The sequence below is a fragment of the Candoia aspera genome, chromosome 2, assembly GCF_035149785.1.
Source record: "Candoia aspera isolate rCanAsp1 chromosome 2, rCanAsp1.hap2, whole genome shotgun sequence".
In the NCBI taxonomy this organism is placed as follows: Eukaryota; Metazoa; Chordata; class Lepidosauria; order Squamata; family Boidae; genus Candoia; species Candoia aspera.
Window position 1 is genome coordinate 66,895,952 of NC_086154.1, and position 24,197 is coordinate 66,920,148.

Consider the following 24,197-nt stretch of genomic DNA (forward strand, 5'->3'; position numbering starts at 1 on the left):
TGTCAACTGCTTGCACACAAAGGAAGGATTCACAAAGCAAATATATTGTTAGGGAGGTTTGGTAACTTCAAGAGTGAAATTCAAATTAATTAATGAATTCTTGGAATAATGCAGTCATGTCTGTTTAATACAAGGCTGAGTTACTAGGGAGGGGGAAGTGAGAGCATGATCTTTCTTCAGAAGCATATATTAGTGGGGGAGAGACTGAAAGCTAGGTTTGTCACAGAGCTGTGTTGCCTCTTAATAAAGTTAACAGAAAGTACATAATCAAGATTTGTCACCATATGTAATAAATAACTGTTTTTTAAATAAATGTTTAAGATTTTGACTGGGCTTGCACATTGCACTAAATCAAATTGTACTTCGTGATGTTGGTTTAATGTATTATGTGAAACCCAGGTTTATAATTTAACAAGCTAATGGTGGTTTATTGAATAAACCATGGTTAAACACTGTGGCTTTGTGTGTTGCATAAATTAGGTCTTCAAGTACCCCTATTTTGCAGATACCTTCTCATGTTAAAAGTCTGTTAATGCAGTTCAATTTTTTTTAGGGATTATGTAAGAAGTGAGCTAGAGTCCGGTTACGAAGGGCCAATGTACTTAGAGCCTCTTTCCATGAATCGTTTTATGACGGCCTTAATCGGTGAGTACATCAAACATCATCACCTTCCACAGAATAGCAAGGTTTTGCTCAGTGTCGCAATTAATTAATAGATCTTGTGTCACCAAAAACACCCTTTGAGTAATCCAATAATATGTTATGTCATGTTTGTTGCATGCACTGTACCTCCATGTGATCATTTATAACACTAGAAGACAATATTAATAGCAACAGTTGCTATTCTCATATACCAAGCTGGAATGTGATAATAGGTCTCAGTTATCACCTCAGCAACAATACACTTCTCTTTTTCAATCTTTGACTTAAACTGGAAGGGAGGGAGGGAGATAAATGAACCCAGACTCCATTATTTTCTTAATCAGGGAATAAAGAACATCTGTTGCTGGTTATCACAAAAAACATGATTATGTGCGTATATAATTCAGAATAGTGTTCTGCAATGGTGACACAAACATATTGGGAAACTGTGATTTCCCACTATACAAGAAGAACCTACACAAATGTATTTTTCTTCCTTCTTTTGTGGCCACACAGAGGAATTCTGAGTAGATGTTTCAGTAAATGAGATCAACCCATGATTTGATTTGGTTGTTTTTTTTTAAAGAAACCACAGTTCCCTCAATTCAGTTTTAACATCATGAGCTATGGCTTCTTTAAACCTAGACCCAGTGTAGGTGAAAAGATGTTGGGAAGAATCTGAGCTGAACCCAGTTTACATTGCACCAAACGGTGGTTCACCTATTTGTTCTAGAGCTTCTTAATTGCAGTTCAAGCTCTCATGTGGGATTCTTTCACAGAGCTCTTAGATTACCTCTGTCTGGGATACCAGATGTCCAGACTGTGTGGAATTCCAACATATAAGCAAGGATTCTCACAACAGCTGTCCCTTCCTCTTTGATCAACACAGAGGATGGAACGGAGCTTCTCAGCTATCAGCAGCTGGAAGAAAAATGAGTCAGCTGGTTTACTGAGTTGAACTGGATGTTGTATTCAAGCTTGAAGTGGGGCGGGGTGTTTGTTTTCATGGTGGCCTTGGGATTTTGGCTGTTTTGAGTTTTTTGTTTTGTTTTAAAACTTAAATGATTGGTACATTCTTTCAAAGTAAAAACATTCCAGCTCTGTAGCACCAAAAAGATGTGTCACTCTCTAGGAAGATTACAGTCGGTCTGACTAGAAATCAGCTTGCCAGTTAGTAATAACATCTAAACAGCTCACTTACTGAAACTATGATGTGTGACCTAGTCTTTTTCATTCATTTTATGTTGATGAATGGATTATAGTTTTGGAAAAAGTTTGCTTTAGGGACAACTGCTGCTTCTGCCTTTTTGGGCTAATTTTCTGCTTTTCATTATAAGCATGATTATTTGTTTGAAGAGGGGAAGAAACATGAGTTTATTGTAACTTTAATATATTTATGTCTCTTCTGTCTTACACATCTGCTTCCAGTTCATGTTTTACAGTTGTTAATTCTTGTGAGAGCATTCCTGTATTTAATCATGATGAAAACATTTACCTGTTTTTTTAAAAATCAGATTATTCTTTTAATCCATCTTCTAGTTCAGGAACCCATTCTCAGTGCTTACTGCATAGGTAGCCAGCCAGAGCCTCTCTACTTGGCTGAAACACTAGAAAAGAAAGAATTGGAGAAGAGGAGGGGCAAAGTAGGAACTAGATTACAGCACATTATGATATTGTGCAACCCTAGGTCATTTTGATCAACTCAGATCCAATGTGAGTTCGAGGCAACTGTCCCAATCTTCCCCATTTCTCAGCTGGAAAAGTTTAGCTACATCAATTCAGCTAGTCTGAGATCACCAGAGCTTTGATCTCATTTGCTGCTTAGGATTCAGCTGTTAATTTCTCATTGCTACTTAGTTAAGTAAGGGACTGATGTGTTAATTCTCCTTGACTCATTCCCTGTTTCCATTTGCTGTTAACTATTTCTTGTGCCTTGGGAGCAGACTGGATCTCCTCTCTTCCCCCTTCCCAGTGACTCTTGAGGGAGGTGGCAGTAAGCAAGTCGCCCTCTCTAGAATCCACATGAACTGCATATACACCTGGCAGCAGGACAGATGAGAAGGACCTTTCTCTGTCCTTCCTTCAGCTAAGATCCTTTAAATTCTGCAATAACATGGAAGGGCTATCACCATATAAGCTTGTTTGGTCTAGTGGTTAAAGTACTGGGCTAGAAACCAGGAGACCGTGAGTTCTAGTCCCGCTTGAGGCATGAAAGCCAGCTAGGTGACTTTGGGCCAGTCACTCACTCTCAGCCCAACTCACCTCACAAGGTTCTTGCTGTGGGGAAAACAGGAGGAGGAAGGAGTATTAGGTATGTTCGTCGCCTTGAGTTATTTATAAAGTAATAAAGGTGGGATAAAAATAAAATAAATAAAATATTAGAATCCTGGGCTCTAGAGGAACTATGTCCCCCTCAGTTTTTTCTCTTGCAATCCAGTCACTCTGAGAAAGGGTTGAAGTAGTGGAGACAGGCTCTTACCCTGCTATCCAGTAGCTTAATAGAATGGAAAGAGGGCCCTGGGGTAGGCCCCGTATAAGACAAATAGAGCCCAGGTTGATAGCCTAAGATAAGACAAGTGCCTTCCGTGTGAGACATTTTGATCTGTAGGAGTGAATGTGCAGGTATGTCTCCCCCCCCTCCCCCAGATTTAAGAACAGTGGGAACTGTAGCTGCATGGATATGTTGGCAGATTTGTTAAAGATCCTGAGCTTGCTACAGAAGTCCGTTTGGGGGATTCTGCTGGTTAAGTTTGTTGTAAAACATCAGTAACAGTCAGAAGATATAAATCTATAGTGTTTTGTTACATTTCTTGGGGAGTCCAATATGTATATAAAACAGGAAGTTTGTAAATTTTGAAAAGGAAGTAGGGGAAATCCCAAAACAATGGAACGTGACTGCTCTCAGGCTTCTAGTAGGAGACTAGGATGGAAGAATTTACAACACAAGGTATATAGTTAATATCCAGGCACAATCACGCTGTACATTCCCATCCTGATTTGTTAAGCTATGCTCTTCACTTTAAAGCCAATTGATTTTTAACCCTTTAAGCTTTGAGTCTCAGAACACCTCATGATTATCGAATTAATCATAACTTATACAAATAATACAGGAGAGGAACAGAGAATTTAAAAACACATTTTAATCATTACTTATCTCACAGTGAAATGGGGATTAGGGTGTCAGGAACTTGTCCAAAATCCAGAGAGATGGATTGAATAAATTTGCAGCTAACTGGGAGAGTTGCCAGGATGGAGGCAGCCAGCAGAGAAACTCACTTTTAGTTCAGCAACCAATATATTATTTTAATAAGATGATGGATGTCTATGAGTAAGCCAGTGTTGTAATCATTCCAATCAGTGCAACTACTTTTAATGAGCTTTCAGTTTTACATTTTGGAAAGAGCAGCACAAAGTTTAAGAAGAAACATGTTTTGAATATACAATAGGAATGCGCATGGCTCAGAAATACAACAATTTTTTGTTTCGATCACCGACCGGAATTGCAAGCAAACACATTAAAAAAAAAATAAAGTAAAGCCAAAACAGGATAAAATGCATGGTTCAGAAATTATTTGGAGTAAGTGCTTTGGACATAGCATGAGTGTGAGCACAGTACTCCCCGCTTTCTACTAAAGCAGCCTGCTTTTTCAGGCTTTGATGCAGCTGCTTTAAGCATTGGTCGCTTCAGTGATTCAACTCCTGAAAGGAACTGTGGCTTTGCTCAGGCTTAGCAGAAAAGTGCTGTGCTCATAATAGATCCAAAACATTTCTTTAGATCGTTTTCAAAGCGACTGCAGCCACATTATAGAAACGCATTTGCTGAAACTTTGTGGTTTGGGCCATTGTACCAGTTTATAATTCTGGAGCAGTGCTAAATGTGCTACATGGTCTTTCTCCATTTATAAAAACAAATACTCCATGGAAAAGATACATAGATTGAGCAGTTACATACAATTATGGACAACTTTAATACTAATTTCTCAGAATCCAGAAACCTTGAGCAAAGATTCAACAGGAGAGCCAATGTGGTATAGTAGTTAAGGTTACAATTAGTCCTAGTTAAGACTAGATCTAGGAAAGCCCAAGTTCAAATCAATTATGGGTATGCATGAAACAGAATATGCGTTTTGTTTTTAATCCAAAACAAACCGTAACAAGTTGTTCAATTTGTTAAATTCCAGAAATTCTGCCAAGCTGTTCTGGGTGATTTTATGGGGCAAATAGGGTAAGGCTTCAGCATCTCAACCCCTCTCTTCTCCTTAGCACCTCCTGACATGACAACTCTAGTGGGCCATCCACCCACTTGGTCTTCCCAGACCCTCCCCTCAGCTGCTGCCAATCTCACTGAACTTCCTGGCTTTTTCCACTCCACACTTCTGTTTGGAGTAACCTCGTTTTGGTCTGTATCCAGAACAAAGCACCATTTCATGCCATACCCAGACCATATTTCAGTTCAGGCATCAAGCATCCAAAGCCAGCTGTTCTGTACCTGGATCAGTTTGTATATCCCTAAAGTTCGCCCTCAGCCCTGGTAGTGACTTGTAGTACACACACTCTGTCCAAGTTACCTGACAGGGGAGTTGTTGGGGAATACTGGAGGAGGGTTCACTGAGTAAACTGAGTTCACTGTAGGTTCACATTGCCTTGAGCTCCTAGAAGGAAAGCAGAATGTAGATCTAACAAAAATATACAATAATGATATAAAGATAATTACCAAATACAATATAAGACAAAAGCTGCAGTAATTGAGGTGATAACATTATCACAAGGCTTGTTCATTGATGGAAATACTGGCCCAGCTCTTGTGTTTGGTTGTTGTATTGCTGTATCTACATAGTTTTAACTCTTTGTCTGCATGAGAGCTGATCTTGTTTTCAAATAAATTTGTTTTTACAGGGTCAACTCTTGCCACTAGTATCAGGAGCACGAAATATGTATTTACTTACTCATTAGGGAAGTGTATTGATCAATATTCAAAACTGATTTTGATTAAAGTTAAGACTGTAAATGGATATTGTTGCAAATAGTCTGGTCTTTGGGCTGGCAAAGGCATAATTGTCTTTGTTTTAATAAAACAGTGTTTATTGAGCCAATATGGTTACGTTTGAACCTGTCATAAGAAGAGTGTGGGGCTGTTAAATAGCCTTACTGCATTTTTTTTGTGACCGTGTCATTTGCTGCTCTTAAACACTGGAAAGATGAAGACAAACAGAATCAATTAAAAGGTTTCTTTGATAGTAGAAAGTTGGTGAAGAGTTAATATGTGACCATTGAGAAGTAAGGAAATATAAACATTCTCACAAGGAAAAAAAACTCTCAATGGCTGTTTTATACTGTGTTGTGCAATTTGGATCTCAAGTGTGCTTTTCATTACAGCAAGAGATACCAGTGCAGTACAAGGGGGTGCTTAGTGTTTATGGGTGTGGTTTGAAGTTTATCAAGAATGCAGTATACTTGCAACCTAATCTTACAATTTTCAAGATAATGTTCACACTCCCTTCCATGGTATACCCATAGTTTTTGGAAGTTAGTTAAGATGTTATTTGCATTGCTCTATATTCATAGGTGCATGAGTAGATACATTGTTCCCATCTGGTCCTTTTCATCTCATCTATAATACTGTTGCAGTATTCATGGTTATGAGCTGATTTTGTTGATATAAAATTATGGTTTAAGGAAATTTTTCTACAAGTTATCACAAATGATAAACCAAGCCAAATGTACGAAGAACTAATTGGCTTCAAATTTTCTGACCATTTTAATTCAAAAGGCATGAAGCTTAAATATTAATATCAATTTTTATAACAGAGGCACATATAGAAGTGTGTTTTATTGTCAAGGGTTATGTTTTTTAAAAAAAGAATTTCTTATATGTAAAATTTGAAAAACTGAAAGTAAATATTGTTCATAAATACCCCATTTCTGCAGATTCCTGAGACTGAAATTGGGCAGTAAAGATCCAACTAATAGCTGCATGCTTCCCCATGGTTATTTTACAAAATAAAAAACTTGTGTGGTTCTTAAAAATCTGTATGAGATCTTTATTCCAGTGGCATAAAAAGAAGTCTCCGTTGAGTCAAACTTGACTTCTGGTGATTTCACAGAAGCATCCATGTAATTTTCATGGCAAGAGTAAGGAGATGGCTTGCCGTTGCCTTTTTTCAGGTTATTTAAATGTTATTCCTCTTTAAAAAACAAACAGCCAACCCACAATTGTTCAAACAGTGCAAGGTTATATGTCATTGCTAAATCAGAGGAACAATCAAAATAAAGATGTGATACTGTTGGTTGGATTTTTAGAGGTAGGGAGAAGGAGTTAGAGCTACAAACTTTTTTTGTTAAAGTGACAGGATTTTCCTCTTTGGTGTTCTTAATCCTTTGCAGGTCAGCTGGTGGTCTGCACCCTTTGCTCTTGCGTCATGAAAACCAAACAGATCTGGCTCTTCTCTGCCCACATGCTCCCTCTGCTGGCCCGGCTTTGCTTGGTTCCTCTGGAGACTATTGCCATCATCAATAAATTCGCAATGGTGTTCACTGGCTTGGAAGTCCTCTATTTCCTGGCGTCAAATCTTCTGGTACCATACAATTTAGCAAAATCTGCCTACAGAGAACTTGTCCAGGTAAGAGTTATTTGGCAAACAGTACTGATGCTGTATATTTTGGCACACTTTGAAAAAAAATCTGGCCAGTGCAAATTTTTTACTTCTTGTCTGTGGATGCAAGATAGATATTCCTTATGATATTTTAGGGAATGAATGAAAACCTAGCAATATTGCCAGATATGTAGCTGCGAATTTTAAAGAAAAAAATGAAATGAAATGGAAAAAAATTATACTGTCTTGGCCACGAGCAGTATAAGACATTTTAAAGCATGATTTTTTGCTTATTGCTGCCAGTTAAATTTATTTTGAAGATTACTTGATAAATCTGTTTGATTTCTCATTAGAACTCAACACTGGTTTGTAGCTGCATGTGTGAAAACAATCTTGATACAGAAGAATGGAAATAGTTTGGAATAAAATAAAACTTTTCCATGTTTTGCTTTTGTGTGTCTGTTTTTTAAAGTGATGAAATACAAGCGTGGGACAGGCCTAAAATGGCAAATCTTTGTTTGCAAAATGCATTGAAGCTACATCCTGTATCAAGCTCTTTATTTAACCTTATTTATTGGCATAATTTGTTGCTAAATGGTGAGCAAAGTGCTATGGATTTAATTCTGCCTATTCTCATGATCTGGTGATGATCTCAGTGCCTACAACTCTTTTCTCCCCTCTTGACTTTTGTTGATTTCTTCTATAAAATTTCATCTTCAAAAAGTATCACATTTTGACACCAATTCCAGGATGCTAAATCAGTGCAATGTTTCCCTTTCCTAAAATATTGCTTCTTTTGTGTTTGTAATGAGTCCTCTGGACTTAAAAATACTATGCCTCCTAAATTGTGAAGTTAATGAACCACTGAAATAGCTAATTATGCTGCTGCAATCTCAAATGCAGCCATAGAATTGAAGATATATAAAGAACCATCAGCTTGTTAATTAACAAGATGGTCTGCTCTCTGTTAAAATAACAAACTTGTAATTCCATTTTGTTCCCGTTTCTCTTTGGGAGGATTAAGTGGGCAGCAGCTATCAAAATTGTTTCAACTGGCTAGTTTATTCCATGAAGAACAGTCTGTCTGAAATATTAAACACTGCCCATCCCAACCAGGTGCCCCTAAAATTCTTGGAACTAAAATTCCTATAGGAAGGAAGGCACCAATTTGAAAAAGACTGACCTAAAGGATGATTAATATCAGTTAATGAGATGTTAAACATGGGAATCAGCAGCACTGAAGGGTGGAGGGATGGCAGTGTTTCATTTTGCATTTTTAATATTTTTGCATATGCTAGTACAAAGCTAGAGGGACGCGGTGGCGCTGCGGGTTAAACCGCTGAGCTGCCGATCAGAAGGTCGGCGGTTCGAAACCGCGTGGCGGGGTGAGCTCCCGTTGCTCGTCCCAGCTCCTGCTCACCTAGCAGTTCGAAAACATGCAAATGTGAGTAGATCAATAGGTACCGCTTCAGCGGGAAGGTAACGGCGTTCCGTGTCGTCATGCTGGCCACATGACCCGGAAGTGTCTATGACAACGCCGGCTCTAAGGCTTAGAAACGGAGATGAGCACCGCCCCCTAGAGTTGGACACGACTGGACTTTACGTCGAGGGAAACCTTTACCTTTACCTAGTACAAAGCTAAATAGTAATTCCTTTTTCTGAAGCTCAAACTGGCATGTTCAGTTGCTCACCTTTCTTTTTATTCTCATAAAATCCTTGTGAATTAGGTTTGGCTGCAAGTCGGCAATTAGCCCCAGGTCATTTGCTGAGTGGGGATATGAACCTGGGTCTCCAGTTCAACACACTTTGACCAAAGCAATTGATCTGTGCTGCTTGAAGCTAGGGAAAACGGCATAAAAGAAAATTGGAAGATTAGTGCCTGGCTGGCATGTGTGCCCATTTTCTCTCTCTGCTGGCCTGAAAGCTGGAAAGTCTCCACTTCAGATCTTACTTTAAGGACGAACTGAGTGGCCATAGCTAGATCTGCTATCAGCATTATGAGGATGCTAAGATAATGCATGTAAATTACCTGAATCCTAACCAAAACCACCATGCTGTATAAACACTAGATGCCATTTAATTGGAGCATTAATGCATGTTTTCATGTTGTGGGCAGCCTTTCCTACTTTGGGTGGGCAGACTGGGCTACCCACAGGAGAGAATTCTTAATAAGCAGCAGCTCAGACTGGACTGGAACACTTCCAACCAGCCTTAGAGAAGAAATTCCTGCCTCTTGTTATATACACAGGAAATTAATATCCAGGCGGGTTTTGCATACAGATTTCTTGTCTTCCTTTTCTGCATAGTTCTGTCATTGCCTCCTTAGGCTTGCTCCTTAAGTTTCATCCTTTGATTTAGAAGCTATATGAATATGTCCTCATTGTCCCATGCATGAGGGTTAGGGCATGGTGCCAGCTTATATCAGCAATTTACAAAAGAGTTATTGCATCTATAGAATTAGATTTATTTCATTATTCTTCCTTTCCTATGGGGATCTGAAGGTAGAGTATCTGGCACACTCCCCCCCCCCACCTTTTATCCCATGGAAATCCAGTTTATACATCAATCTTAAGTCTTGGCCTCAGTCAGTATACCATCATCATTATGTGATCCATCACAGGATCCTGTAGTTAAACAGGCCCATGTAGGCCATTGTCCTGTTCCCTTTTCAGCATTAGAATCCTAGTTAAAATCTTGCCTGAATCCAGGGAGCAAATGAAAGTTCACTCTCAGGTGGAGATTGTTCACTGGAAAGATGTCAAGAACCATCTTCTTATCAATTAAGAGCACTTTGCTGGTGGAAGCAGAGAGTGTTATTATTTGGAAACAGTCTGGGGAGCTCTAGCAGTGTGGCAACATGGAACAAGTCCTTTCTGTATGTCTGATAAACAAGCCTCTAAAAGGTGGGTAGGATCACTCTCCTTTCCTTTATTCCTCAGTGTTCCAGGTAATGCCAACCATTTTTTTCCCTTGCAAATATTTTGAGCTGGCACCTACGAGAAAGAATGTTCAGTTGTAAAGAAAACACATACATTCTTAATAGCATATAATACCTATATGGATGTACTCCATGTTTAACTTATTTGTGTTAACATGCAAATAATACCTTGCTTAAAAGTTTATTCATTTGGAAGAAAAAGCATAAAACCTATCATATGTCATATTCAGGGCCTCTGAATGTAATTTTAGGTTTACTTTTTTGAGTGATTTCAGTTGCAGAGGAAATCAAAATGACATAGCTGTTTTCCAGAACCCAAAAAGAGGATAGAGTTCCTTGGGGGAGGGAATTTGAGAGACTTTGCAGCCTGCCAAGTATGTTATGGTTGAGGATCAGCATTCATACTATCATTTTACCAACTTACTTTGTAAATTATGTTATTACTCAGGATATCTAAACTATTTAGAAGATATTTATGGCCTGCAATTTCTGTAAGACAGGTGCTAATAAAAAAATAAACAGCGAGTGAGAATAACAATGTACAGTGTAGAACAGAACAAAGGAAGAGTATTATATAAAGTAACATAATTGCCACAAAGTTAATTGCCCCCCAATTGCATTTCAGGCAATTGGTCTGCAATCTAATATAATTATAGCTCAGTGATTTTGTGTTAAGATGCACTAGTTGGGAATGGCAACTTTTGTTAATAGCACACTGTAATCACAATCTTATTTCTCCTTAAAAAAGGAAGTGCATGCTTTCTGATGCTTAAAAAAGTCTAAAGCCTCCTACTGAAATTGAAGGTTTTTATTATACAAAGTCAGCCCAGCGCTTGACTCGTCTCACCCAAAGTTGGCACTGCCCCCCTCCTTTTAGTGTTAAACTCTAGTTAATTATACAGTTGTTCAGCTTACATTAACTTGAGAGGGTCATTGATAGATCTTTTCAGGGTAGATGAAAAAGTGGGTAGCAAAGTCAATTTTGCTTTGTGGGTGCATCTCCAGGGCACTTCAGTTCTAAAAGCACATTTCTTGGAGGAGAAAGTAAAGGCAGCACTAGTTGCAAAGCGTGGCCCATTTCTGGGGGCAAGTTACACTCTCAGCAGTTCTCTTTAATGAGCTTCCCTGTGTCTTTTCCCTGTCCCTTTGTCAGGGAGCCTCCAAAAAGGGAGCTGCAAATGTCTCCCTCGCCAAAAGAAACTGCTAGGGCAGGATTGGCCACAGCCTTAGTAGAGTTCTGTGAATTTTAGAAAAAGAATGTTCTGTTTTAAACTCCTTCCTCAAAAATCCTTTCCCCAAACTGTAATCAAATAGCAATAACAAACGAATACTTTTCAGTCACTTTTGAATATTAGATGTTCAGTGCTGGAGCCCCCATGCCCCCAGGGGCTTTTCTAGGAGCCAAGCTGACTCTCATGTACTCAGCGTTGCTGTAATTAAACTGGAAGCCACACAGATTTTATGGAAAAGCATCTCTTGGCCACATCAATTAATCATTGGGACCACACTTCAGTTTCCCCTTGCTTGCTTTTCTATCCCACGTTAATCCATGTGCCTCTGCAGCTATTATTTCTTTGAGAAAATCAATCCCCAATGCATCTGCGTGGGCATGCTGTCCTTTAGGAATGCTTCATTTTCATGTTATTTATTCAAATTAATAAATAGTCCAAAATACAGAAAGGAGAACAAAAGGAAAAAAAAACTTTTTTTTGTTATTATTTAAAAGCTGACAGGAAAGTAAAAGATGGGAAGCAGTTAGGATTTTTTTGTTCAAAAAATCCAGACAGAATGTTTCTCTTACTGGATCAGAATTTGGCTTCTGATCTTAAAGGCAGCAAAGCAAAATTTGGCCACTGCCAGAGATGTAAGATTGTATTGATCTGCCAGCAGTAGTTAAATATAAAAATGGCCTGTATGTCCTGGGAAGTCCACTAAAAGGGGTGCAATGTACCTGTTTCTAGTATCTCTGTAGAAAAGGCAGTATAATAAAACATGGCTATGCTGCAACAAGGTGAGAGTTGCACTTTATTTAGAGCTGTGAGGTGCCAAGTCATCACATGGGTCTTAATAATAACGTAATTGTCATGCACATGTCAGTGTCTGCACCATGAACTGTTAATTAAACAGCAATAGCAGCAATATAAAATAAAAGAGTGGGAGGATGTAGTGACTCATATTTATGTCACCAGCTTCTTTTAAACTTGAGTATATGATTTGTCAGCAGAAATGGTGTGGGTAGTGCGTATGTGTGTGTGCGAGCATGCTTTGGCTTCTAAGACAGCATATGGATGAAACTGGTTTCCTGGAACCATTTCAGTTGTGATTTAGCTACTGTAAATGGTACTGAGACTCCTTTGGTCACCTTGGTAGATAACCATCACCAGAAATTAGTTGGAGGCAGTGCCGCCCTGCTGGTTCTCTTGGACCTCTTGGTAGCTTGTGATATCATTGTATCCTAGGTTATCTAGTAAGGTTAGGCCTTGGTTGTATTGCCATTGGTTCTTTCTCTCAGGACATGCCCACAAGATAGTGCTGGGGGACTTTTGAAGGTCATTGACCCATGATGTCGCACCAAGTTATGCCTTGTGGAGTCCTTGGTGCTCTCTGAGCCTTGTTGTTTTCTTGGAGATGTTTCATTGCCAGACTAGGCAACATCTTCAGTGGGAAAACTTCACACTGAAGATGTTGCCTAGTCTGGCAATGAAAAGTCTCCAAGAAAACAACAAGGCTCAGAGAGCACCAAGGACTTCACAGTTCAACCCTGAGCTACAAATATTTTCTTCAGGAGTTATGCCTTGTCTCTTATGGTGCTGAAAATGGTGGGAGAGGTCATTCAGAGGAGAATGCATTGATATACTAAGGACACCAAGCTCTGTGGCATCGTGTTTTCTAACTCCAAGGAAGTATTCAGTACACCAAATGTTTCCTAATATCCTAAGATCTTTCAAGAGCTAAACTTGAAAAGAGTCTAGAAATTGCAGTTGGTGCAAAGCTCAGCAGTGGTCAGGCTGCTGACTGGTACATGAATCATGTGATGCTGGTACTGAAAGATCTGCAGTGATTACTAGTTGTCTACTGGACGCAATTTAAGGTGGTGGTGTTCAGTTTTAAATACTTGGTACAATTAAGGTGCGGCTGTTCAGCTTTGAAGCTCTAAACAAGGTAGGGCATAATTATCTGCTGGACTGTCTTTCCCACTATGAGCCTGTCTAGTTACTTAGAACAATGGTGAGAGGACCTTCTGAAAATGCCCCCACTACAGAAACTTGACTTTCAGATACATGGAACAGGGCCTTCTCCATGGCTGCCAGGCTATGGAACACGTTCCCTAAAAAGGTCCATTTGGCTTCAATTCTTGCAGTATTTAGGAAAATCTCTCTTTTTTAATGACTGGATTATTTTTTGTTTTGATTTTAACCCTGTTAATTTTGTTTTGATTTATACTTTATCATGGTAAACCATCTTGACTGCTGGAATAAACAGAAAGGCAGGGCATAAATTCAGTGAATAAATACATATTCCAACCTAATGCCTTGTAGATGCGTTAGTCTATACAACTCATGATCCAAAACTGGATGGTAGATGATTGGAGATGTAGGCCAACGTACCTGGAAGATAGCAGGTAGGGGAAGCTATCTCATTGCAAATGCTCATTCATTTGAATTAAGCAATCATGAGGTGCTTGCTTGGATTGATTATTTCAGTATTGAACAAGAAACCCATATCTTCTTTTCCAGATAGTTGAAGTTTATGGCCTGCTGGCCCTGGGGATGACTCTATGGAACCAGCTGGTGGTCCCTGTCCTCTTCATGGTCTTTTGGCTTGTCCTGTTTGCTCTTCAGATCTACTCGTATTTCAGCACACGGGATCAGCCAGCCTCTAGGGAGAGGCTTCTCTTTCTCTTCCTAACAAGGTAATTAGCAATTGTCAACCCTTGGCCTTAGTTAATCCATCTAAAACTTGGAAAGCTGTGTTCTACAAATGAGATGAAGCAGTTATAGATAACATAGATGTGCCAGGTTCACCTCACAAGCATCTGTATCTCTCTCTGTGACTCCTTGCATATCAAAGAATTGTGAAGGGCTTTTATAATATTTATTTCCTTATAAAATAAAATGTTCATTGGAAGATAATGTTGGGAGAAAGGGTTGTTGTATTTTTAGTAGCCAAAATTGCCAGAAATTGGTGGCTTTTTACTAGAAGATGATGTTGGGAGAAAGGATTTTGTTTGTTTGTTTTAATAGCCAAAAACTACCAAAAATGGGCGGCTTTGATTTTTTTTTTCCAAGCTAGAAACAGCTCAGTTGAGGTCTGTAATCTTTCCCAATGGATGAGCTTCTTTTGCTCTCTAATTTATTTGATCTAAATGTTATGGTCCCTTAGGGCCTTGTACAGTCTTGTGTGTTTTGAGCTCTCTCTAGAAAATGTATTAGATAAACCAATCTTCCTGATTAGAGAATTTGAAAAATTGCTCTTTTTTTAACACTGTCCTCAAAACTCTCAATATAATTGAATAAAGTGTTATTGAACAACATAGTAATGAAACACTGGAAGAGGAATAGGGATGATTCACATGAATTTCCTCCAGTGAAGATACTGAGTTTGCTTTTGTTACAATAAGCCAGATGAAATAGTTCGAATACTAGAAATAAGTGGAAGCCAATAATTCTGATTATGGGGGTCACCCATCAAAAGAGATTTAGAGTCTGTGTGACAATATGATTTCTTCCTTTATAGTCATCTGTGGTTTATAGAATGTGATCCTTGGACCCACAAAATCCTGTAATTGTATAGAGAAAATGCCTATGAAATAGTCCTAGAAACTATATCCATTATATTTGAGTGTCCTAACAACTATTACCCATGTCTTTCGAATGCTTGGCCAAACGGGAAACGGTGTTCCAAAGTCCATCTGTTGAATTTTGCATCTTTAGGAATAACTCTGAACTGAAGTATCATTGAAAAAAATTGAATGCATTTTGGGGTCACCAAACAATGATTTTTCATTAAACTCTTCTCTTGCACATAGTCCTCTCTTTGAATACATACTGTCCAACAGTATCTCCTTTTGAAAGATGTTGCAGCCAGGCGTGTGTGACTTTTCATTTGTGCATTGCCTTGCAAGAACCACGTGTTATATGCCTGATTCTTGTCTGTGTTAAGAACTTTATGTGATTCTAATGTTGTAGTATGGTCTCCTCTCCAGTATTGCAGAATGCTGCAGCACTCCTTACTCCCTGCTGGGATTGGTGTTTACTGTCTCTTTTGTGGCCCTTGGCGTACTAACACTCTGCAAGTTTTACCTGCAAGGCTACCGAGCATTCATGAATGATCCAGCTATGAATCGGTAAGTGCCCAAATAACGGTCCATCTAACCCTTTAAGGGCTTTTCCCATGTTTATTATCCCAAGGCAGAGTAGACGTATTGCACAGTGTAGTCTCTTTAAAATGAACTCCACAAAATGCCTTCAGATATTATTTAGATACCAAAATACATATTTTCTAATGAGTAGAACTACAACTTCCCTTATGTCCAACTAGTATGCTCATATTGCTGGATTAGGGAAGGCTTCTTTAAATCCCTCTGGACCTGGACAGAATACAAAGGTCCCTGAGTCTCTTCTTACGACCTTACATTCTAAAGTGCAGCATCTTTGCTACCTCAGGTAGGATTGGCATCTGCTTGCCACCTTGATCTATAGTTCTACTAAGTGTTCCTTGCATTTTTCTTAGTTTTTTCGTTCCACAATGTGTACTAAAACATGCTGATAACGCTGCAATATTCAGAACCTATAGTCTTCTTTCTATCACCATTTCCCTTTATTTCAACCTAAAAGCCTGCTTTCAATTGCAGGCAGTGGCAATGGCAGACAAAGCTTTTTCCTTTCGCCAGCAGTGGTCTAGCCTAAAAATAGAAATGAAAACATTGGTCAGGAGTTCTCTAGAAAAAGTTTATTAATCTATGGGCAATTAGGACTTGAAAATGAGCCAAAGTTAGAGGAAATCAGAAGTGATTTGAGAGCGTTTCAAGTGAAGATCATTTGAACAAAACTATCCTGGTCCATGTCATTGTCATTATAATTACTGAAAATACTTATATATTTCTTGCCGTGTTTAAATTTTGCAGGTGATGTACAGAAATGCATTCAAACAATACCATATAAAGTATATTTAAATGACACACCACTATACCTTACTAGTAGATTACAGATCTATAGATTATAGAGCTGTGGTGTAGAGAGGTGATGACAGGCAGCATTTATTCATTTGACTTATTGATGAATGGCTAACATTAAAGGATGGCGCTTTGCCTGTCTATCCAGCGAGTTCACAAAGAGGTTAAATTCAAGATAAAATCTCTCTCTGAGAGTTCCAGTTGACAGTTGTTGAGCAAACCCCCCTTTGACTGGGATATTTGGCCACATCAGAAGCCTAAGGAAGATAGTGGCATGTTCGTCACATGCTTTTAAAACTGCATCAGATCCATCAGAACTACAGTTTTGTTCTTGATCTTTTTTCATTTCCCTTAAAAATATATGTACACAGGGGAATGACAGAAGGAGTCACACTTTTGATCCTGGCTGTGCAGACTGGACTAATTGAATTGCAAGTGGTGCATCGGGCCTTCCTGCTCAGTATTATTCTGTTCATTGTGGTGGCATCCATCCTGCAATCCATGCTGGAGATCGCGGATCCCATTGTCTTAGCTCTGGGAGCTTCAAGAGACAAGTAAGTCAGATGTCATTCAATATAGGCAACTGTCTCTTGATACTCCTTGTTCTGGATGTAAAGCCAGTAGTGTTTTATGTCATGATTCAGGTGTGATGTCTAATTACGATTTGGTACAACAAAAACCAGTCTTCAGGAAGCCCAAGGCTCACGTGCTTTTCCTTCATGTACCGTTTTGAGACAGTTCAAAAGGACAAGCTATGTATTTTTTTTCTGCTGTGGTTTACAGAACAGATGCAAACCATACATTACTGATTTGGACAAAAGAGGCAAAAAGATTGTCTGAAACTAGGAAAAGAGAATTACTGCCTGATTGGATTAACACACTTTGGTAGGCTGCAATAATGATTTGTTTAACATGTTGCGTGAATCCAGCCATTGAGGTCTACAAGGCATGGCTCATGTCTTAGGTTCATGTAGGTCAAGGCCAGTATGACTTTAAAATAAATCCAGGTTAAGACAAGCCATGGTTTACTGTAAGCTATAGTGAAGGGAGAAGGACGCATCTGAGCTTAAGAGCCCTTGAAAGTTCAGCCATTGTCTGGATCAATGTTTCTCAACCTTGGCAGCTTGAAGATGTGTGGACTTCAACTCCCAGAATTCCCCAGCCAGCCATGCTGGCTGGGGAATTCTGGGAGCTGAAGTCCACACATCTTCAAGTTGCCAAGGTTGAGAAACACTGGTCTGGATGATTTCTGTTCTTTGCATCTGCAGAGATGAGATACAGTAGTGTGCAGGTAAGTTGTGCAATCTCTCTTCTGGCTGGCCCTATGCCTGTTGTACAGGAGGAGTGCTCAGGCTCCACAGTGAGTAATACAAGAGCGAGGAGATGGAACAAACTGGTCCAATAGCAAGAAGGGTATACAGGATACATAACAAAGGCCAGGGAAGGGAAGAGAGTGACTCTTCAACGTAAAAACCTGAAACATGTTTTCACCAGAAATATGCTTTTCTCAGAAGTTGATCCTGAAATTGGGTTTATGCTGATTTTCGTCTTGTACCCTACTTCGGTTTTCCTCTCCTGGATAGCCAGAAATGACTGTAAATAAGAGGAAGTTTATTTATATCCACTGGGCCTGCTATGCTAGAGGTCACCTGTTAATGGCATCTGTTGCTTGCACCATGTTAGCGTTAATTTTTTTTAGCAAAGGGAAATGAGGACAGCAGCACCACAGGAGAGTAGTTAGCTGGGTTCTGTACACTGATGCCGGCACACGGGAATTCTGATCTGCCAGTTTCAGACCAGATAGCAGGAAGGAGATCTGGAAAAAATTACAGTGGATTAACATTCTTAAATATTCAGCTCTGAATCTTACATCGTGAAGCTACCATGAATGATTGATAGTACAGTATGCAAGTCCTCATAACACACCGGAAGCATGTAATTAGTTTAGTTCAATTGAATTAGGTCATGAGTAAGAAGCAGTATGATTCTGCTGTTGCATAATAATGATAGATCCTATGAAAGGGAAGGCTGACCACATTAAAATTATATCACCATAGTGTTTAGTGTTGTTGGTGTTAATTGTGTAATCTTCTGTTTTTGCATCCCCTACCACCTCCTGTTTGATGCGATTTCCCTCATTCTGTTACCTTGGGACTTGATTTCCTTCATCCACATGCATGCAGAAGCCAGATAAGCCTTGTATAACTTTGGCTGTCCCAAGTGTAATATGATAATGTAGTTAGAATCCCAATTCAGTTTGCATTCCAAAGATGCCATTCCAATAGAAGAGAATATATGTAAAAATACCATTCACACACACACACACACACACAGGTTATACAGACTTCCCTCAGCAGTTTTGTGCTCTGATAATTCCACATTCACTTGTATGGACAGCAGTAACATGCTGTCTGAACATTACTCTCCCCAGAAGAAGGTGGGTGGAAACCTCACATTCCCAAAAAAAATAGGAAGAAGTCAGCCAGATTAGACATTCTTCTCTGTGCATTGTGAGGATCGGTAGAGGCAGAGTATGCCACTCATCAAGCAAGAGAAATAGCTGGATGACCTCTGAGCAGTGTTTCATCATCAGAGTTTAACTAGTGGTAGTCTCTGTGGCAGGTTGTTGTTATTGTTGTCCTGTGTCATCTTTTACTTGCACTGCTGATTCTGCTGAGCATTAGTCTTTTATTTGTTTAGAAATCAAGACTGAATCAGAAATTCCACCAAATCTTATTTGATGCAATGCCTTTTATCTGACCAGTGTAAGATTACAAAATAGCATGCAAGTGTTGTGTTTCAAGAAATCCTTATCAGGCAAGTTGGCTGTTGTGGTTGTTGTCAATTAAAGGGAGGGCAGGAATAACCACTAGTGATGTTAAAGAAAAATAAACATTTGTTTTCATCTGTATGGAAACATACAGATTGGGCCCTGGACAAATACAAATCTGTTTTTAATTTTAGAGATCCTGAAAGAAAAAAAGTTAACAGTAGCCAAATCAGGAAGAATTATTGAGTGCTGAAAGGGCATATATCCTCAGAAAATTCTACTCAGTTCCATTGAGTGGCTATTTAGTTTAGAGCAACAGGGTAGTAGGAAATTGTAGCAATGAATTTGCAGCATGTCAGCATAAACTGATTTCTAAAAGAAGGTTTTTGTTGCAATAATGTTCTCTTAAGGAAAGGCTGTCAAAGGCCCATGATTCAGATACAACCCTCCAGGGTCAGGTGTCACTCCTAGATGCCCATCAAATGTAGTCACCAAATTGTTAAGTTATATCCAGAGAGAACTGTGAGGCACAGATGGGTGCAATTTACATCCTTTTTGGAAAAAAGAAGAAATGGAAGTTGTTATAGGAAACCATAACACAGTCCTCACATGCAATCTAGCCAGTCATTTCTATGTTGGTATTGACGTCTATGCCAGCTCTAAAGGGAAATTTCCTTTTATAGGAGCCTTTGGAAGCATTTTCGTGCCGTGAGTCTGTGTTTGTTCTTGCTGGTTTTCCCAGCTTACATGGCCTACATGATCTGTCAGTTTTTCCACATGGACTTTTGGTTACTGATCATCATTTCCAGCAGCATTCTCACCTCTCTCCAGGTAAGTTGTAAGGGCCTCTTTGTTCCTGTGATGAACAACAGCCAGTCAGGGGCAGCACTGAGCAAGCTGTTGGAAAAAAACAGAATGGAAATAGGTAAAGGAGCATTTTCCACCTCTTTCTCTTAAAGCAGATATGCAAAATATGCAGCCCAAAGATTGCCTACCTTGATTACGTGCCATCAAGTTGTTTTTGACTCCTAGCAACCAGATAGATAGACAGACAGATAGACCTACACTAGCCTTCCTTTTTGGCCCCTTTGAATGGGTGAGGCCAAACGCTGTGTGTGTGTATGTGTGTTGGGGGGGTCTTAGGGCTTTTGGAAGGGGAAAAATGGGTCTCATAAGCTTTGTGGGTGTTAAGGCATTCCTTTCTCCCTTAGAACTTCCCAATCATTGGGAAGAATCTCCCTTAGAAGATTCCCAATCAGACTGTGTCCAAGTCCTGCCCATTTTTGGAGTGTGACCCTTGACATTGCACACAAATCCTGGTGTAGCTCTTGAGCTGATGGAAGCTGCACCCCCCTGCTCACAGTCCTCTCTATTCCTGGCCAAGCACAGCATATTGGCTTATTTTGTACAGATCACTAAACTGTGTCATGATAAATCTATACCCATATATAAAATATCTGTTACCAAGGAAATATAAATATAAAATGGTGTCAAAACATGGGACAGAATCCAGCACTTTGATTTCAACTGCAGTGTTGAGCATGTGATCAGATCTTGGATTGTATCCAGTGATACAGCTGCTCTCAGCCCTGGAATACCATCTTTCTCTCATTTTTTTCTCTTTCTCACAGCCATGCTTGCAAAGCCCTGGATTCGAACTTCGTTAAACAAGATTTAATTTAGCATATGGCAATAACAGCAGTTTATTTATAAAATTAGTAATTTACCAAAACCATATAGCTAAAACTGAAAAGCTGCCACCTTGTGACTTGCCTGCTTTAATCAAACGGTCCATTTTTCCTCCTTCAGGTCCTAGGGACGCTCTTCGTTTATGTCTTATTCATGGTGGAAGAGTTCAGAAAAGAGCCGGTAGAAAACATGGATGATGTTATTTACTATGTGAATGGCACCTATCGGCTGCTGGAGTTCCTTGTGGCTCTTTGTGTTGTGGCCTACGGTGTGTCAGAGACTATCTTTGGAGAATGGACTGTGATGGGCTCAATGATCATTTTCATTCATTCATACTATAATGTGTGGCTTCGGGCTCAGTTGGGATGGAAAAGCTTTCTTCTCCGCAGAGATGCAGTCAATAAAATTAAATCACTGCCCACTGCCACCAAAGACCAGTTGGAACAGCATAATGATATCTGTGCCATCTGCTATCAGGTAAGTGCTGTGATTAAGCTGAACATGTGTGGCTGTAGCTCTGGCTCCCCCTTGTGGTGGTTTTTAAAAAGGCTGAAGCTTTGGGATTGATTGAATTCTAAATGAACTTTGTTGGGAAGTTGACTGTTTACAGAAGTTGGAAGGGTCAGAGCTGTGTGACAAAGGGGCGGGAGCAGGTTGTGCACCAGAACATAGGATCAGCGCTTCCAGATGCTGAAACAGGAAAGGAAAGGAAGAGAGGAAGAAGTGGAAGGTTGTATGAATTGGGACACTGCATTTCCAAATGCAGTGCATTTTATTTACATATGCATTTGCATATACATCCAAATGCAATGCATTTATTTGCATTTCCAAATAAATTCCCTTATTTATTTATTTCATCATATTTATATGGCAACCCATCTCACAGACAAGTGACTAGGTGGCGTACAACAAAGCGAAAAACAATATATACAAATAATAATAATAATCTTTAAAAACTATAAAAGGCACAAAACTAAAAAAAAATAAATGTATACAGTCAGGACCAGAAATATTGGAACGAGGATAACTGTTTTGGCATTTGGCCTCTGTACACCACCACACTGAAGTTGAAAGGAAATACATCCAGATGGGAGCGAAGTCAGGACTTTCAGCTGTAATTCAAGAGGTTTGACAAAAGTGGGGCACTAACCATTCAGGAAGTACAGCCAGTGGCATACACACACCCCCATTGTTGGTGGCTCATCAGTAATGGAACAAACCAACATCATTACACACATAAGGATCGTCTTTAATACCTGGATGAAAATCCTTTGCAGTCAATGACTGCCTGAAGTCTAGAACCCATGGACATGACCAAATGCTGAGTCTCCTCCCTCGAGATGCTTTGCCAGGCCTTTACTGCAGCTGCCTTCAGCTGCTGCTTGTTTGTGGGTTTTTCTGCCTCCAGTCTTGTCTTCAGTAAGTGAAAAGCATGCTCTATTGGGCTGAGATCAGGTGACTGACTTGGCCATTGAAGAACATCCCACTTTGCTTTAAGAAACTCTTGGGTAGCTTTTGCTGTATGTTTGGGTTATTATCTATCTGCAATATGAAGCGACGTCCTATCAGTTTGGCAGCTTTTGGCTGAATCTGAGCAGAAAGTATAGCCCTACACACTTCAGAATTCATCCTGCTGCTTTTATCAGCAGTCAGGTCATCAATAAACACCAGTGACCTGGTTCCGTTGGCAGCCACACATGCCCATGCCATAACACTGCCTCCACCATGTTTGACAGATGATGTGGTATGCTTTGAATCATGAGCTGTTCCTTTCCTTGTCAGGAGCACTGATGGCGAGCAGGAGGGAGCCTCTATCCAGGGGGGAAAATGCATGTGTAGTACTGAGGAGTTAAGCAGCCATTCAAAGAGACACAGATCAGACCCACCTTGACTTTTGGGGTTTATCTGTCTGAGTTTTTCCCACGCTTCTTCCGTTTGTTAGGGTTTTCTGTCTAATGTAGCAGTAATAAAACACTAGAGACCTATTCCTCGTCTCAGCGTGGTTCCTGCTTGTTAGGACATCCTTCTCCATAGTTTTCTCTTCCCATCATTCTGGTGCAGGTTAATCTTGGTTTCATCAGTCCAAAGAATCTTATTCCAGAACTGGGCAGGCTTTTTAAGGTGTTTGCTGGCAAAGTCTAATCTGGCCTTTCTGTTCTTCAGCATTACCAGTAGTTTGCTCCTTGTTGTGAAGCCTCTGTGTTTACATTCATAAATTCTTGACTGTAGATGTTGACAATGACATGCCTACCTCCTCAAGAGTGTTCTTGACCTGGCTAGATGTTGTGAAAGGGTTCCTCTTCACCATGAGCAGAATTCTGTGGTCATCCAATTTAGTTGTCTTCTGTGGTCTTCCAGGCCTTTTGCTGTTGCTGAGCTTGCCAGTTAATTCCTTCTTTTTCAAGATGTTCCAAACTATTGTATTGGCCACTCCCAATGTTTTTGCTATCTCTCTGATGGGTTTATTTTGTTTTCTCAGCTAATGATGGCCTCTTTCATTCGCACGGACACCTCTTTGGACCTCATGTTGAGAGTTCCAGTGAATAGCTACCAAATGCAAATGTAACACTCAGAACCACCTCCAGGCCTTTTATCTGCTTGTTTGGTCATGGGGTACCCAGGAAACAGGCCACACCTGGCCATGCAGCTGCTTGTCAGCCATTCGGTCCATTACTTACAAGCCACCAACAATGGGTGTGTGTGTATGCCACTGGCTGTATTTCCTGAATGGTTAGTGCCCCACTTTTGTCAAACCCCTTGAAATAACAGCTGAAAGTCCTGACTTCGCTCCCATCTGGGTGTGTTTTCTTTCAGCTTCAGTGTGGTGGTGTACAGAGGCCAAATGCCAAGACAGTTACCCTTGTTCCAATATTTCTGGTCCTGACTATATCTTGGGCAAAGAGCAAACAACAGCCCAATCAAAGAACTCCCAAGGAGAGAACAACACCCCCACCAACACAAGCAGGGCAAGCCACAGTATATAAACTGAGAGCAAGGCCCACTCCCTCTTTGCACTGAAGATGTTGCCTAGTCTGGCAATGAAACGTCTGCAAGAAACCAACAAGACTCAGAGAGCACCAAGGACTCCAAAGAGCAAGTGTTAATTACACTGGAGCCATCTCAATATTTTGCCAGTCTGGGGTCCCACGCCTGATGATACAACCAGGTCTTGAGGGACTTCCAGGAAGTTAACAGGGATGAAGCCAGTCTCACTTCGCGTGGAAGAATGTTCCATAAAGCGGGGGCCACAGCAGAAAAGACCTATCGCCTGGGACCCACCAAGTGAAGCTCCCTAGATCTGGTGGGATGGGCAGATGTAATGGGGAAGAGGCAGTCCCTCAAATAACCCAGCCCCATGCCATGTAGGGCTTTAAAGGTCAAAACCAGCAC

At 40.0% G+C, this 24,197-nt stretch overlaps 1 protein-coding gene across 2 annotated transcripts in view; it reads left to right on the forward strand.

Annotated features, from left to right (window-relative positions):
• The window catches only part of RNF145 (ring finger protein 145), an 80,417-nt gene that overhangs the window by 47,630 nt on the left and 8,590 nt on the right, over positions 1–24,197 (forward strand). For both annotated transcript variants that reach the window (XM_063292123.1, XM_063292124.1), the window contains 7 exons: positions 554–645; positions 7,027–7,262; positions 13,911–14,086; positions 15,380–15,520; positions 16,720–16,902; positions 19,802–19,949; positions 20,928–21,284. In XM_063292123.1, the coding sequence (XP_063148193.1) occupies positions 554–645; positions 7,027–7,262; positions 13,911–14,086; positions 15,380–15,520; positions 16,720–16,902; positions 19,802–19,949; positions 20,928–21,284 (1,333 nt within the window). The remainder of the gene's footprint in view (positions 1–553; positions 646–7,026; positions 7,263–13,910; positions 14,087–15,379; positions 15,521–16,719; positions 16,903–19,801; positions 19,950–20,927; positions 21,285–24,197) is intronic.